Below are 15946 nucleotides of genomic sequence, written 5' to 3' on the forward strand. Positions count from 1 at the left end.
GTGTCTTTCTTTCAGTTTTCTTGCCTTCTACGAACATTGAACGCGCTGACGACTTTGCCCCTACTAATTTATGGTCACCGTAGGCATACAACTCAAAAGGGGCAAATCTATTTAACAATGTATATCTATGACTTGCAGGTCAAGCAAGCGCAATGCGGTAACAATTTCCGGCCTTCTACCCAATCGTAGTCTTTTATTTTGAGATGCGTCCTTCGGCGAAATATGATTGGTTAGTTCAATCTTTTATTCGCCAGTTTTGAATTTTGACATAGTTCATGGAACTGTTAGTCTGGGACGCACACCAGGGCGTGTTGTCCAAGTGAGCACTCTTTTTTTTTTTTTTGCAGGGGAGCGAACATTTACATTATACCGTATGGACAACTGGATTGAACGGTTTAACTCTTGAGGTGAGTCGCCTTGAACAACAACAATTCGCTAGCTTCACCGCGCTAACAATATGAATATCCAGCCAGTAAAGTTGAACGAAGATGTTTATCCTTGCTAGCATGACGTTGTCTTCGTAAGAGGCAACCATTTTGTCTTGAATGTGAATGAGTGTTTTTTTCCCTTTCAAATTAGCCAATGTATTCTTTCTCCCAGCAAGATTGAGAGGAAGGGTCTGCCGAGATGAGTCTTAATATGGGCGTCAAGGCTCTACTTAAATGGGTAGGTTGTTGTCAACATGGCTCGTACAGTACAGTGTTTACATGAATCAAAGTTTGACCCCAAGTCCATTCTATATTTACAGGTCAATAGTATTACATTGGGCTACCGAGAAATTGACGTTGAAGACTTGCAAGATGGGGAGCTGCTGCTTCGTGTTGTTTATAAGATGTGAGTTCATTTGTAGTAATGTGTTTTAGAGACCATTCAGAACATGGCCTCTGTTGTTTATCCCTTGTTTTCGTTCTCTTTAATTTCAGGAAAAAGGAACCAAACCCTCCTTTCATCAAATCAACTGAGGAACGGTTTAAACTCATTGCAGAATTTGTGGAGAGTGAGTTTCTTATATATTTGGGCTTTTTAAAATAATAATAATAATTATTATCTGTGTCTATCTATCCTTTATTTATTGTTGATCAGAGGATTGCAGATTTAGTCCAACCATAGGTACACTGTTATCCTGGGACAACATAAGAAATGGAATCAACCTGACTGTGGAAATTGCAAAGGTACATGTGTGGAAAGCTGTTAAACGCCGTTTTGTTTGTAATATGTATACGATATTACTGTTTTATATGCTCCTGAACAATGACATGCTTCTATTGTACATTTATTGTAGGTTGCAAATAATATAATGGAAATTTCTGACTTGCTCGTTATATTTCCAGGTCCTTCTGTTGCTGGTTTACTATGACATGATGAATGAACGGTGCACCCTTAAAGCCTTGGAATGTGAGGTGGAGGTAAGTAGGCAGCATTGTTTTTGCAAAAAACACTGTAAAAATACAGTGTTAATGTGTTGTTGTTTTTCATTAATTCTGTGCCATTATAATCATATTGCTACTCTTGCTTGACAGAGGGAGATTGCAAATCTGACTGGTTCTTTTGTGATTGAGAGTGTTGGTGGTGTTTATCTGAACAATGGCCTTGATGCCTACTTGTCAAAGCGATGTGAGTCTCAAATTCATTGAGTCTTCCATTTGATTTGTGCTTAATTTTCACAAATAACAGAAGCATTTATTGTACATTTGAGAGCATGTGTTTTCTGGTTTTGGATGCACTTTTCAGCTGATATAAATGTTTGTCTTCATCTTTCAGATTTGCCCGTGCCTCTTGAAATACTCGAGCGAACGGTAAGCACCTCCAATGCGTCGACCGTCTCTTCACTCTCAGATGGAGACTCCCCTGTGTTCCCTCGCACACCGAAAATCACATTTTTGGACATGCATACTGTGGCGTCATCTTCCGTCAGGTATGGTTGACTATTATAATTGTACATATATTTAAGTAGTTTGAAATATTTGTTCATAATTATTATGTGTATACAGTAGGGATGGGGACCAGGCCTGACTGCGAATAATTTACCGTCATTATAATTGTATTGGTGGGGGTGGGGGAAAAAATCTTCAATAAGCGGGGATTTCCAACCAATAAGCATTTTGTACAAAAACTGGGGGTTGGTTAAAAAAAACAACATATATATATAAATATATTGTGTGTGTAAATATATAAATTATATACAAAAAACGGGGGTTAGTTTAACTATATAATGAGCAGATCACATTTTATGTCAAATTTGTAATTTATCATTTCAAAGGCTTTGTTACTTTTTCTTGCAACAATTGTCTGTCGGTCTCTCTGCCTGATTCTTAAACTAGGTTGAATTCATACCAGTGTTTTGTTATTCCCACAGCAAATCTCCTCTTCAGGATATAATGAACACCCCCAAATTCCAGTTGAGAAAGCTTCAGCGGCAGATGGTCAAAGAGCGAGATCATATGGATCGGCTGGAGAAGGAGCTCGCCAGCAAGATTAGCCTCATTGCACAAAGAGGTGCTGAACCTACAGTATTTTTGTGTGTTACAATACTGGTGGTCGACATCAAATGCCCAAGTGTTCACTCCTTCTGATTGTCACTGATTTGTCTTCAATTGGATGCCTATGGTCGGAATGGTGGCCCAATGATTCCCTCTCAGTCCTGAGGTTCTTTGTTCAAATCTCGGCTTCAGTCTTCAGGCGTTTTTAGCTGTGCTTGTCTGGGTTATCTCCACACATTCCAAAACCATGCATGTTCGCATAATTTAAAACTCTGAATTGAGCGTAGGTGTGAGTTTGAATGGTTGTTTGTCTGTATGTGCCGTGCAATTGGGTGTAAACCGCCTTTTGCCCAATGTCAGTTGGGATAGGCTACGACTTATGCAGGACCTTAGTGACGATAAGAGCTGTAGAAAATAAAAAAATGGAGGAGTGCACTTGTGGTAATATTGCTTGCCTTCCCATTCATGTCTTGTTCATTTCTACACTGGGTTTCCCTCAGAATCTCATATTAACCAGTTGCAATATTGTCTGGACAAGATGAAAGGGGAGCAGAGCGATCAAGAGCAGACTACCAGGGAACAAATCAATGAACTGCAGTCCAAGAATAACTCGTAAGAACCTCTCCACATCTCATTATAATCGCAGTACAAAATCATTATCGTACAATAGTGAATGAGATACTTGATTTGAGTTTTTCAAAACTGAGTTCACCTTATTGTACTCAACTTTAAGCCGACTCACTGGGCTTCTTTTAGAAATAAGAAATTAATCAAGCATACCATTAACCAATTCAAAACAAATTTTCTGTTCAGGGAGGCAATTGAATGACTACAATTTGAAAACTTAATTATGAACTGATATGCTTTACTTGCCCCCAGTCCAGGGTGCACCCCACCTATTGCCCAAAGTCATCTGGGATAAGCTCCTATTCACATTCAATTGAGGAGAAGCATAGAAAATGGATAATTGGACTTCACACTTTTCCAGTTCTTTTTTTTTTTTTTTTTTTTTTTTTAATAAAATGGTAAAAATGAAGATGAATGAAGTACAATAATTATTTTAGTATTTAAAAATGGAAATTTCTGTTGAAGAGCATCTACAAACCATTACCAATTATGTATATTCAACCCAGCTGTGGCATAGAGCTACTGTATTGCGCGTAGAGTGTTTGTTGGCCTCATTACTGTAAGCACTGCATTGCGAAGCTTACCGGTAGTCATTTTTCACAACTGAATATAGTCTTCCACAGTATAGTACTTAAGTGGGTTGTTACTCACCTTTCCCACCTTTCTTGCTTTGTTTTAGGTTACAACTGCGACTAAGTGAGATTCTAAAAGAAAATAAAGACTGTAAAAGTAACTTTTCACTGATGGAGCGAAAAGTGGATGAACTTGAAGAGGAGAATGGTGTCCTCTCTTCACAGGTATGAGCACCTGGTAAAAACTTGCCAGAGACACTGCATTCTCTCACTACACTAGTTTGCATCTCAAGATGCCTTGTTAAGAAACATTTGTTTAATTTTTTTTAAAAATAAAAGTGTTATTATTTGTAGAATAAAAAAAAAATCTGAGTACTGAATTAAAACTACTATATTTGAATATGTTTTTTAAAAGTTAATTGATCATCAATTTCCCCCATTGTGAATCAAGGACATTTGCCAAATGCCCCATGCTGTCTTATTTTTTATGTAACGGGGTGCTTGGCACATGGACTACTCTACTATGATTCTGCCTATTTAAAGTATCTATTGTTACTTTTATAAGGAAGATTTTAGTCGGCACTTTTTTTGTCAAGCACTTTCTTCAAAGTACTCTGAGAACAGCATTGATTAGGCGCTCTAGAAGTATAATTTAAAATGAGCACGCTACCCTACGTTTTCCTGAGGGAGTGAGGGGTTCTGCTAAGGTAGTGCATTCTCCAACTCCAAATAACAGCATTATCATCTTTGTCAGTCAATTTTTCATACAGCTCTTGTGTTTGGATATCATTAGATAGTACAAGCGGTCATAAGGTTATAGTCTGTCTGTGTAAAATACTAACAGGTCTTTTAACTTATAATGGGATGTATTTCTTCAGATACGTGCAGCACATGCACAGCTGTCCATATTTCAAGCTGAGGTTGGCAGGCTGACAGAAAACCATTTGTCTGGTCAAGAGGAGTCGAGAACAAAAATGGACTACCTACACTCTGAACTCAATCAAGCCACTGCACAAAAGGTAGGGGTGTCCACTACCCCAACTGTAAGGCCCTGGTTTGTCACAAATCTGTCAAAGGTCCCTTGCCATCAAAATCAAATATTTTTTGTTTTAAGCATAAAAAAGGGCAAAATGACTCTGCGACCTGGTATACGTTTGACATATATATGTGGTTTGTCAACTGAATGCAATAGCCTTTGAACGTGATGTAGTTTTGCAAATGAATATTCAAGTACCTTCCCACCTGGTGGTTGCTACACGCACACTCATCTCAGGCAAAGTTACTGAGTGACAATACGGTTGCGTCTTGTGCAAAGCTTAAACTTTTGCGTCAACCTGCCAAACTGGAGTTGAGGAATGAATGGGTTAAATTTATCCATACATCTTCTGAGGTGCTTATCCTCACAAGAGTCACGGGTGTGCTGGAGCCTATCCCAGCTAGCTCCGGGCAGGAGGCGGGGTACACCCTGAACTGGTTGCCAGCCAATCGAAGGGCACACATAAACAAACAACCATTCGCACTCACATTCACACCTGCGGGCAATTTAGAGTCTTCAATCAACCTAGCATGCATATTTTTGGGTTGTGGGAGGAAATCTGAGTGCCCGGAAAAAAGCCACGCAGGCACGGGGAGAACGTGCAAACTCCACACAGGCGGGGCCGGGATTTGAACCCCGGTCCTCAGAACTGTGAGGCAAATGCTCTAACCAGTCGGCTGCCGGGTTAAATTTATTTTGTGAGAAATTCATAAGCATTTCAGAACCCAAATTTTGCGCTGTTCGTGCACATTTCCTGGAGGATGACTTGATAAACATGAGCTTTCACACACTGCTGGAAGTGCATTTCTGGGTTTTGAGCGTGAGACCGGGCTCCCGCCGTTACTCGCGTCCTGTTCGTGAGGTTAGGAGGGGGAGTCAAGAGTGTGATGGAGGTTGGACTGAGTGAGTGTGGGGTGTGAAAGTGTCCATGTCCAATCTGCAGTAGAACATTTTTAAGTTGTCACCCACTCCTTTATTGTCCTCCGCTTGGATCTTGGTGATGTTAATTTCCTTTGTCAGCTGGTTTCTGGCCTGCCTTTTACAGGGTTCTGTCCCCTCGTCTTCATTAGCCTGGTGAATTTGGCCAAGTTTGGCAGTGAACCATGGCTTGTTTTTATTGAACGTGCAGAATGTCTTTGTCGGGACACACACGTCTTTTGATTTTAATGGTTTGTTTCATTACAGGAGCTCCTGACTGAACAAATTCAGATCCTGCAAGGAAGGATTTCATGTTTAGAAGATGACATTAGAGCAGCCACAAAGGAAGATGTAGGAGAAAACCTGGGCCCTATAATTGAGGTAATGTATCAGTTATTCATATTTAATATAATTTAAAAGCATTGTTTATTAACTATTAAAATTAACTATGGTAAACTTGTAATCTTATTTAAAACTTGTATTCTCAAATTGTCAGAGAGACGCGCTGGAGCTTGAAATTGGCTGCTTAAAAAACGAGCTGGACAGCACATTTGGCTGCTTGAAGAAGGCTGAGGCCAATGTGGAGGCCAAAACACTGCAGCTTTCAGCTTATGAGGAGGAAATCACCCAACAAAAGGAACTCCTGGAGCAACAAAACTTGCACATTGAAGATATTGTTCAAACCAAGGATCGGATTTCGAAAGAGCTGCAAAAAGAAATCTCTGAGCAGAGAGCAGCCCTTCAGAAAGAGATTGACTATCTTAAACTTCAACTTGAGCAAGCAAAGCAACAGAATGCTGCGCAGATCAGTGAACTACAGAAACATATTGCTGCTTTACAGCAAGAATTGGACAACCTTAAAGAAATGAGTAGAGAAAAGGAATACCACCTCAATCAGGCCAAAGAAAACGTGAAAGATCTTGAAACAAAGTTTCATGATCTAACATCCATTTTGGTGGATAAAAATAATCAAATTAACATTCTCAAAGAAGAAGTTGAAGTTTTTACAATGGAAACTATGAAAAACAAAAATGAAATTGAAATCAAAGACCAACTGCTGGCCCAATTACGTCTGCAGGATTCTAATCAGCAAGACATTCTCCAGAATCGAATCCAGACTTTGACACTTGAAGTTGAAAACCTTAGCTCGTCCGTTCAACGTGCTGAACAGGAAGTTCAATTGAAGCATGATTTATTGGCTAAAACCCAACAAGAGAATATCGAGCAGAGGGCTGTGCTCCAGCAACAGATTATAACCAGTGAGATGGAAGCTTGCAGGCTCAGCACAGAAATGGAGGCCAGAAATGAGCAGCTTGTCATCTTGCAGAAGGACAGTTCCAAGCAGTCGGAAATCCTTCAAGAACAGATTAACCTTCTAAAAAGTCAAGTTGAATGTCTGAATACCTCTTTGACCAATGCTGAGGAGCATGTTCAATCTCTGCAGGCTCTACTAGCAAAGCAGGAGCAGGAAAGTGTTTGTCAAAAAGACCTTTTGCAGCAGCAACTGACTGTTTCTGAAGAGAGTGTAAGGACCATGAAGGAGGAGATTCAGACTAAGGAGGAGCATATCACTTTATTAAACAAGCAGTCCTCAGAGAATTCTAAACAGTTTCATAAGGACATCCAAAGTTTGGAGGGACAGGTGGAGAGCCTTACTTTATCCTTGAAGAATGCTGAGGAGAATCTGCAATCCAAGGAAAGTCTGTTTGCTAACCAGCACTCACAGAGTACTCGGCACATAGAGACACTGCAGACCCAGATAGTTTCTTCTCAAGAAGAGGTTAGCAGACTGATTTCAAAACTACATTCTAAGGAGGAACAACTGGAGAGTATGAAAGATTCTATCCATATTGCAAAGAACCAAGTGAAGGCCAAAGAAGATTTCATTGTCAATCTAGAGAAAGAGAACACTTTTCACATGGATATGCTCAAAAAGCACAACATGGACCTGGTAGAGGAGGCCGCACAATTCAAGGAGGAAATCCGAACCAAAGAAGACCAGTTAGACTTGTTTAAGGTAGAGAGCGGCAAGCTATCTGAGGTGCTGAAGAATGAGATTGAGAGTCTCAAGAGCCAAATACAAAGCGTCACTGTATCACTTCAAAGTACAGAAGAGCAAGTCCAAACAAAAGTTAACCAGCTGGCAAACAATGAAATGGAGATTTCAAAGGAAAGAGAAAAGTATCAAAGCCTGATGGAATCCTCTTCAGAGGAGGTGACCATGCTGAGGGAGCGCATACAGGCTCAAGAGGAACAGCTTGCCACACTGAGAGAAGAAGGCTCTTCACAGTCAGATATGCTATACAAGGAGATCAGCCAGCTCAAAAACCAGTTGGCAGTGGTGAATAATTTGCTCTCCGAAGCTGAGCAGAGGGTTCAAGCCCAGTTGGCTATGATGACCACACAGGAGCAGGAAAGTGCACACCAGAAAGAACTTCTACAACATCAGCTGTCTGTTACAGAGGCTGAAGTGAGGAAAATGAATGAGGAGATCGAAGTTAGAGACGAACGTGTCATGCAACTGAATGCCACCAACTCTGAAGAGTCAGACTTGCTTTGCCAAGAAATCCAACATTTAAAGAAACAAGTAGAGTCTCTTGACTCCTCTCGAAGGAAGGCTGAGGAGGATGTTCAGTTTAAGAATGATCTGTTAGTTCAACAGCAGAAAGAAGCAGACCGGAACCTTCAGGAGAATAACCAAAAGGAAGAGCTTCTACAGAAACGGATTTCGTCTTTTGAAGAGGAGATTCTGAAGCTCAGAGAATGTCAAGATGAGAAGCAGAAACTCCTCATCAGGGCTGAAGAGAAACTTGAAATGCTCCAAACTGAGTTGGTTGCTGTCAAAACCCAAGCAGCTGATAAAGACAACAGCCTCCAGGTCCTCAGGGCTGAGGTTTCCAGCCATAATGATTTGGCTCAAAAGGCAAATGAGGAGGCTCAAGTCAGTGCTAAAATGCTGGTTGAGCAACAGGATGAGAACGCCAAACAAACAAATGCACTTAAGATGGATATTCAGGTACTTCAAGGACAGTTGGAAGTAATTTCTCTGCAACTTATGGACAAAGAACAGCAAATGCTTAAAACCCAACAAGAGTCTGCTCAGCTTATAGAGAAACTTCAGCTGCAGGTTGTCTCACTCAATGCAGATTTGCAACAACACGAAAATACACAAATTGAATCCTTCAAACATTGGGAAGGACAGCAGGATCATCAGAAGGCTATTACCATTGAAAATGAGACCCTTGTTCAGGAAAAGGAAGTCCTGCTGGCCAAGATACTACAAGCGGAAAAGGACCAGAAGGCGCTGGAGAACCAAGTGAATGTGCTGGTTCTGGAGAAGATGAGACTTGTTCAGACCAAGCAGGCCACAGAGAGAGAGAACCTGGCCTCACTTAGGCTAGAACAAGTGCTCAAGCAAGAGCTTGAATTATCGAAGCTGGAAAAAGATAGGCTCTTGAAAGAAATGGAAACAAATGAGGAGAGTGAGAGGCATAAGAAAGAGCTGCAGGAGCAGCTGGCAGTTAAAACGGAGGCTGTGGAACACTACAAAGCTCAGGTAGGTGTGAGATCATGTCTACATGGATTCATTGATACCTTTCGGCTCAGTGACTGACTAAAATGCTATGATAATAATGCGTTGTAGATGGAAAAGGCAGTGAGTCACTACAATGACAAGAAGCAGCTTCTCCATGAAAGCCAAGAAGAGGTGGCTGAGTTTAAGCACTGCCTGGAAGTGAGAGAGCGGGAGGCGAAAGCCACTGGGATGGAGCTCAAACTGCTTCAACTTGAATTGGAAAAGGCTCAAAGCAAGGAAAAAAACATGTTGAGCAAGCTGACCCGTTTGGAGACACAGGTTGGTTTTGTATATGTTGTTCACTGTCAATAATGGTGCAACTGCAGTTGAGTGTCAAAAGCTACTTAAGGTTGTGTATGTGACATGCCACAGTCCCTGTCTCTTATCCCTTTCACAGTGACCTGCAGTACCTTAGTACTGGTGTCATGCCAGTGGTCATTTTGTACGCCTCCAAACACCAATTTGGCTTTACACTGGCAGAAAGCCACCCCAGACGCATGTCACCAAAATAATCCGTGTGTCACTCTATGCATTTGTTAACAAAGCAGCGTGTGAGCAGATGTCACTGGCTTTTTGATATCTAATTTGCAATGTGACAAGCGGTCGTCATCGTTGTAGAATTTCTAAAACACCATGAAATGAGCACTTCAAACGTCTTTAGAGACCTCCATAACGAAGAACTTCGTGTGAAAACAATTGGTTGCCAAAGTCATGTGACTTATTTTATTGCACACACTGCTCTTCTCACGACTAATGTACCACTTACACTAATTAGGTCACTACACTACAAAATTATATAATATATGTACGAACAAGTACAAAAAAGTACGGAACAGGTGAGTATAGCACTCTGTATAATACTCACCGGCAAGTAAACTGGCTATGTGGCCAGTACTGAATTCAACAGTGAAAATATACGATATTAATGCACTGAATAATAACACTCGTATTCTCAGTGGATGAAAGTAGGTAAATGTGGAAATATAGTCATGAAGTATATGCATGATATAATAATGAATGAATTAGATAAATGTATGCATATGCTTACAGACGTTGTGTCTTAATGGACATATGAGAGGATGGAGAAGGATGGAATTCACACAAATGTTCTCAGCCGTGCAGAAAGGCATAAATACGAAAATTGAGTTAGCAAATAAACATGAATTTAGGTACAATGCACTCTAAGCAGTAACATAAATCTTATAAACGTGTGTATATATATATATATATATATATATATATTTCCAGACATTGCATCTTAATGGGCATATGGGAGGATGGCAAAGGATGCTCTTCTCACAGAAAAACATTCTGTCAGCTATACACGTCAATATCAGTGGTTGGTATCGACAGCCTTCACAAGTACCTGATACACTGAAGGAAGGCTGGGATCGGCTCAGTACCCAGTACTCACCTATCCCTATTGAACATTCTTGGTGCGTGCGTTGTGCTCGGGTTGAAGAGGCCATTCCAACCAAATTTTTAGCAGAGTTTCATTTTGGGGAAATGTTGTTATGTTGCTAATATCACGGCAACTGGTTGTGCCAAGAACCTGTGGTCTCCAAGTGGGTGGCTTTGTGGTTACAACCAAAAACAAAGAGTTGGCACTAATTTAGGCTCTACTTCCAAACCAGCACTGGTGCCAGCTTAATGTAAAAGGGTTATCTGTAATTGTGGTCAGTGTACAAGTTTTCCAACCCAGTAGACCAAAGTTAAAATCCAGATTTCTATTATTAATGGAGTCGGAAGTGGGATACTTAGCAGTCTGTGGTAAGCACAGTTTAAAGTAGGCTTAGAGTTGGGATAGGTGACCTTTTTTCATATACTTACTATTTACTTATTCGTATACTTATGTACTGCTTATTTAATTACGCAGATACTTGCTATTACTTTTCTCATTCTAAACAATTGTGGTTTTTATTTCTAGCTAGTCCATGTACCAAGAAAGACTCTAACTGCCAGAAGTTGATATTTAGAGAGCACGGTACTGTACTTGGAATAGGCTAAGTTATAGTACTCAAAGTTTTCTTGGAATTTCAACCAAGAGACATCAGTTCTCTGCATTTGCATGCAATTTCTGGCAAAATGTAAATTTTTTTTTTTTGTCTGTTTTTTAATGTCAATGTCTGTTACGCATATACGAAGGTATCCTTTTCTTACTTCTGCTTATATTAAGGTGGCCTTTGCTGACCTAAACCTGCGGGCACACAACCGAATCACTGGCCATGAAGCAGACGTGTCTGAGTCATGTTACTTGGAGGTTCCGGCATCACACTCAAATGTTCACAATAAAGCGAAGCCCAAGAGAACCATGAGCTCGGACAGTCTGGACCAAAGCTCCCTTGAAGACTCGCTGAACAACACAAGGTTGCATTTTTAAAGCAAAAAGTGTAAAGTGAACAGAAATGCATCTAACGTGACAAAATGATCCGCGACAGCCATTATGCGAACCTAAATTTAAATAGCGTGATATTTGTCCTCCAATTCTGCAGGAAGCTACCGGCAACTAAGGACTCAAGCACTCCGCTTGTTCGTAGTTCGGAGAGGCTGGCAGCCAAACGTTCTGGTCTGAGGACTGAGTCACTGGAAACACTGTACTTTACACCAATAAATACAAGACACATCAACAGGTGACTGGCAATGCTCTTAGTACGTTACATCATTTCAGTTTTACCCTGGTGTATGTTTGGAATTGTGGTGCAATTCAAACTTACGTTAACTCTGTTTAAAAAAAGAAAAAGCATAGTCATTTTCTCTGTCTAGAACCAGCACAGAAAACAAAATAGAAGTGGATAGCGCCTTCATAAATCCATCATCATCTATCAAAAGACGAAGGACCACACAGGTTATAAACATAACCATGACAAAGGTAATGGCAACTTATCGACATGCTTCTGAACTTTGTTAATATTTGGACAAACTGCTTAATATCAATTTATGTCACTCTTAGGAAGTGTTCCTCCGTTCACGTCTATACCGACATAAGGTTAAGAACAGCGCAATGAACTACTATGCACAGTGACGTAAAATGTCGTCATGCAGCACAAAAAGGCACGCTCAGTTATCGTTGTAATTTCAAAATTATTGTTTTACATTTATGGCCAAGGAATGTTTTGGTACAAATATTTTCTGTAATTGTAACTTTTGTTTTTGCATTAGCATCGGTTAGTAGAGTTACTACGGGGCGTTCTGACTTGTGTATAAATTGGGGTTATGTCGTCGTAGGAATGGAACCCTGTGAACAGAGGGACCCCCATCAAAGAATAACATACTACTAACTTTGTTCTTGCAAGAGCTACAATGCTGCCACACCACATTTCCTAAAAAACAAACAAAAACAAAAAAATCACAATTTTTAGTCTTTGTTTATGGCCAAAGCCATTTGGACTTACTGCACATAGTTTCTGCGCATGTACGCAGTGTAGCTCCACCGAGATGTCCCAATAGGATTCTGATTTGGAAGTCATTCATTACTGTCAGTGCGAATGGGGATTTAGAGTGCAAATCTGATCCCTACTGGTTGAGCCATCGTCACGGTATCCTCTGTTTCCATACAGTTGCAATGAACATGTTCTTTCAAAGCAATCAAAGTGTCTTCTCAAGAATTGTGGTAAATTCTTATTGGACCCCTCTTCAGAAAACTCCAGGTGCCAATGAAGGTGATGAGACATTCTACAGCCTGGCTCCAGCACGCTCGCACCCCAACCTCTCCAGTGCCCATAGCGCACGTCCTGTGTCCATGGAGCTTTTTGAAACGCCCACTAAAATGACCGGCGCTGCCAACGACCAGCTCAGCTGTCTTCCGGGGTATAGGCGGAGTACGCTCCATTCGCAGAGTAAGTTTCAACCTGGCTGCGCCACAGGAGAAATTCACCATTTATCAAAAATAACTCAAACAGTATCATTTACTATCAGATTATTTTAATGGTGTCTGACTTCAAATGAGGCATAAAACTATATAATCCATTTGATAACTTCTGATGTGTTTAGCTCCGAATACGTTCTGCGTCGGGGCAGAGAACGAACCAGATGGTGCGCCCGATGACTGGATGAGGATTGCTGAGCTCCAGGCTAGGAACAAAGCATGCCTTCCTCATCTCAAGAGCAGTTATCCTGTAGAGTTTGAGGTTGGTAGATCAGTGGTTCTCAACTGTTGTAACACCAGGACCTGCATTTTCCTAGTGTGGCCAAGTCGTGACGTTTCGGTTGCATGCCTGTCAAAATATTATTTTCAAAATAAAAGGCATGTCCAACCTGAGATGCATGTCGAATATTTTACTGTACAGGTGCTCCTCAGTTTACGGAGTTCCGCTTCTATGGTCCGGCTTTATCCCAAATTTATGCACAAATTGGAATGCGGTGTAATCCATCAGTAACATATGCTAACGCAAACGTAAAGTCATAATTACAGCAAAAAATTGCATGAAGAACACCTTTAAGCCATAGATAAAAAAAAAACAATCCAATGAAAAACAGTATTTATAGTGGTAACTGTGTGTGCCCTCTTGTGCTTTGTGACCACGTTCTTCCGTCTGTGCCTTAAACATTTAGTTCATTGTCAGTTTATGGTACCAATTCCAACCTTTCTCTCACTTTAGGCTGGTTGCAAGAGCACGTTCATTTTCACTGATGAAGAAGTCCGTACAGGTGATCCAACGGAGACCATTCGCCGGGCATCTGTCATGCCAGGCCAGCTGCAGGACTCTGTCGCTTCCCATCGCCACTCCCTGGCGGCGGGACAGTTGAGTACCGCAGGCGGCACCCGTTCTCAGCGTCTGTCCTTGATGGCAGGCCACGCGCCGTCTAAATCGGTCAGCTCCTCTCACGTGAGAAGCCCGAAATGCACAAAGCGGTCCGGGTCGACGTTGTCTGTTCCACAAACGTCACCTGAGGTTAGTCTGTTTGCCATATAGTCAAATTTAAAGATCGTTTGGAATCATGGTCAGTCATCTGATTTATTTTCTAAAATTTCTATATTCCAGAAAAAATTGAAGGCCAGCTGCTTCCCCCGCCCCCTCACTCCGAAAAACAAGAACATCAACAGCGGACCCGTCAGCTCTCAACTTCACCCTTCCCTCAGTCCAGTGAGTTTGACAAAGGGCTTATGTTGTTGTGTAATATATTTTTTTAATGGGGCACTAATACTGAACTAACAGTATTAAATGAAGTCTTTATGATTTTAACAAGACAAATTCAGCCACAAGAAATTGTTTAACTTGTATGATTGACACTTTACACTAACCCAACTTCTTCTTTATCTTTTCAGGCTGACCGCAGGCAGTCCATGATGTTCACCATCGACAACACCCCTAAGAACAACACCAGCAGTTATCTGAAAAAAGGCCTCAATAAGCTCCGTAGCTCCACACGGAAGTCACCGGGCAAAACCTCCAAGAGGTCTCCTGCAAATGCCGTGCGCAAAGAAAACAAGTCGGCAGAAACATCCCGCGTTGCGGTGGGTCGAGCGGGCAGGGTTGGCGGCTTCAAGTCACCTCGAGTGGTCTCTAAAGAGAACAGGAAGTCCCCTCAAACTGCAGGAAAGGCTGCAAAGTCTCCACGGTTGACTGCAAGCGCTCGCAAGGTAAGGACATAGTCTTTAAGGCAAAGAATTGTCTTCCCACTCAGTTTTTTCATCCGGGCCACCAAGCATTTACAATACAGTAATCCTGTTTTAATTTAACCTGTTTTCCCTTTAGAAAATGGTTCAGTTAAAATGTATTCATTCAATTTGTATTTTTATTTATTTAAAAAATGTTTTTACATTTGTCTCATTAGATAATCAGTAAATTGATTTATTGTGAATAACCATTTTTAAAAGGATGATACAGTATCAAAGATTTACCTCCGATGTTCATCTTTACTTCCATTTTGGAAAATCAACTTGTGTTCCGTCATGGTGGCATTTCTAACTAGTGAAACTCAACATTGTTTTCAGTGTGTATCTATCAGTGAAGCAAATCCTCTTGGAAGAATGACAAGGTTAATGACCAATAAGTGATTTGCATGCTGCTTTTAGTCCCTACACGCTTGTGGTGTGTTGTGGTTGACTCACACTTAATGACAAAAACGGACTCTGTGAGGGTGTCTTCTTTACTACTCTGGTGATGACCTTTTTAGGTGTAAACACTTCTGACATGATATGGTGCTATTTTGAAGTTCAATCTGATTGTGTTGAGGATTTTCTGCATTCTAATCTATTTGTTTTATCTTGCAGATGATGAGGAGAATGGTGTGAATTTTTCAACATGAGAATGTTCATATAACATTTTATTTTAGTTTTTTTTTAATTACCTTTTCTTTTTTGGGGGATTGTCACACCACTACTTTGTTCAATTGTATATTTAAATGTTGTTCAATAAAAACTTTTGAAAAACAAATTGTGCTGTCTGAACCTTGAGCATTAATTTCTGAGATTAGTTTTACTAAGCGGCACGGTGAGCGACCGGTTAGCACATCTGCCTCTCGGTTCTGAGGACCAGGGTTCAAATCCCGGCCCCGAATGTGTGGAGTTTGCATGTTCTCCCCGTGCCTGCGTGGGTTTTTGCCAGTGACTCCAGTTTCCTCCCACATCCCAAAAACATGTGTGGTAGGTTGATTGAAGACTCTAAATTGCCCGTAGGTGTGAAAGGGTGTGCGAATGGTGGTTTGTTTATATGTGCCCTGCGATTAGCTGGCGACCAGTTCAGGGTGTAACCCGCCTCTCGGCCGAAGATAGCTGGGATGGGCTCCAGCACGCCCG

At 41.0% G+C, this 15946-nt stretch overlaps 1 protein-coding gene across 5 annotated transcripts; it reads left to right on the top strand.

Moving 5' to 3' along the window:
* Positions 1–245: 245 nt before the first annotated feature.
* Positions 246–15584, top strand: numa1 (nuclear mitotic apparatus protein 1). Of its 5 annotated transcripts, XM_061782181.1 has the most exons (25): positions 246–407; positions 580–666; positions 749–834; positions 924–997; positions 1084–1172; positions 1332–1406; positions 1521–1614; positions 1762–1915; positions 2357–2496; positions 2981–3092; positions 3787–3904; positions 4558–4698; positions 5901–6014; positions 6130–9189; positions 9277–9486; positions 11384–11574; positions 11700–11837; positions 11971–12076; positions 12845–13043; positions 13198–13334; positions 13806–14099; positions 14190–14291; positions 14474–14788; positions 15143–15186; positions 15422–15584. In XM_061782181.1, exons 2-25 carry the CDS (start codon positions 628–630, stop codon positions 15423–15425), a joined length of 6036 nt encoding a protein of 2011 aa, XP_061638165.1. In that variant the 5' UTR covers positions 246–407; positions 580–627; the 3' UTR covers positions 15426–15584. The 5 variants fall into 5 exon arrangements, with proteins under 5 accessions (XP_061638165.1, XP_061638166.1, XP_061638162.1 ...); XM_061782182.1 differs by lacking the exon at positions 15143–15186; XM_061782178.1 differs by lacking the exon at positions 15422–15584 and having other exon boundaries at positions 15143–15415.
* Positions 15585–15946: the final 362 nt, after the last annotated feature.

The sequence above is a fragment of the Phyllopteryx taeniolatus genome, chromosome 8 (assembly GCF_024500385.1).
Source record: "Phyllopteryx taeniolatus isolate TA_2022b chromosome 8, UOR_Ptae_1.2, whole genome shotgun sequence".
NCBI lineage: Eukaryota > Metazoa > Chordata > Actinopteri > Syngnathiformes > Syngnathidae > Phyllopteryx > Phyllopteryx taeniolatus.

What these genes read in the sequence shown, in the direction of transcription:
- numa1 (XM_061782178.1), top strand. Translation starts at nt 628, where the DNA reads ATGAGTCTTAATATGGGCGTCAAGGCTCTACTTAAATGG. An exon ending in CTTCGTGTTGTTTATAAGAT is followed by an intron (nt 835 to 923) that starts GTGAGTTCATTT and finishes CTTTAATTTCAG; the next exon opens with GAAAAAGGAACCAAACCCTC. An exon ending in CATTGCAGAATTTGTGGAGA is followed by an intron (nt 998 to 1,083) that starts GTGAGTTTCTTA and finishes ATTGTTGATCAG; the next exon opens with AGGATTGCAGATTTAGTCCA.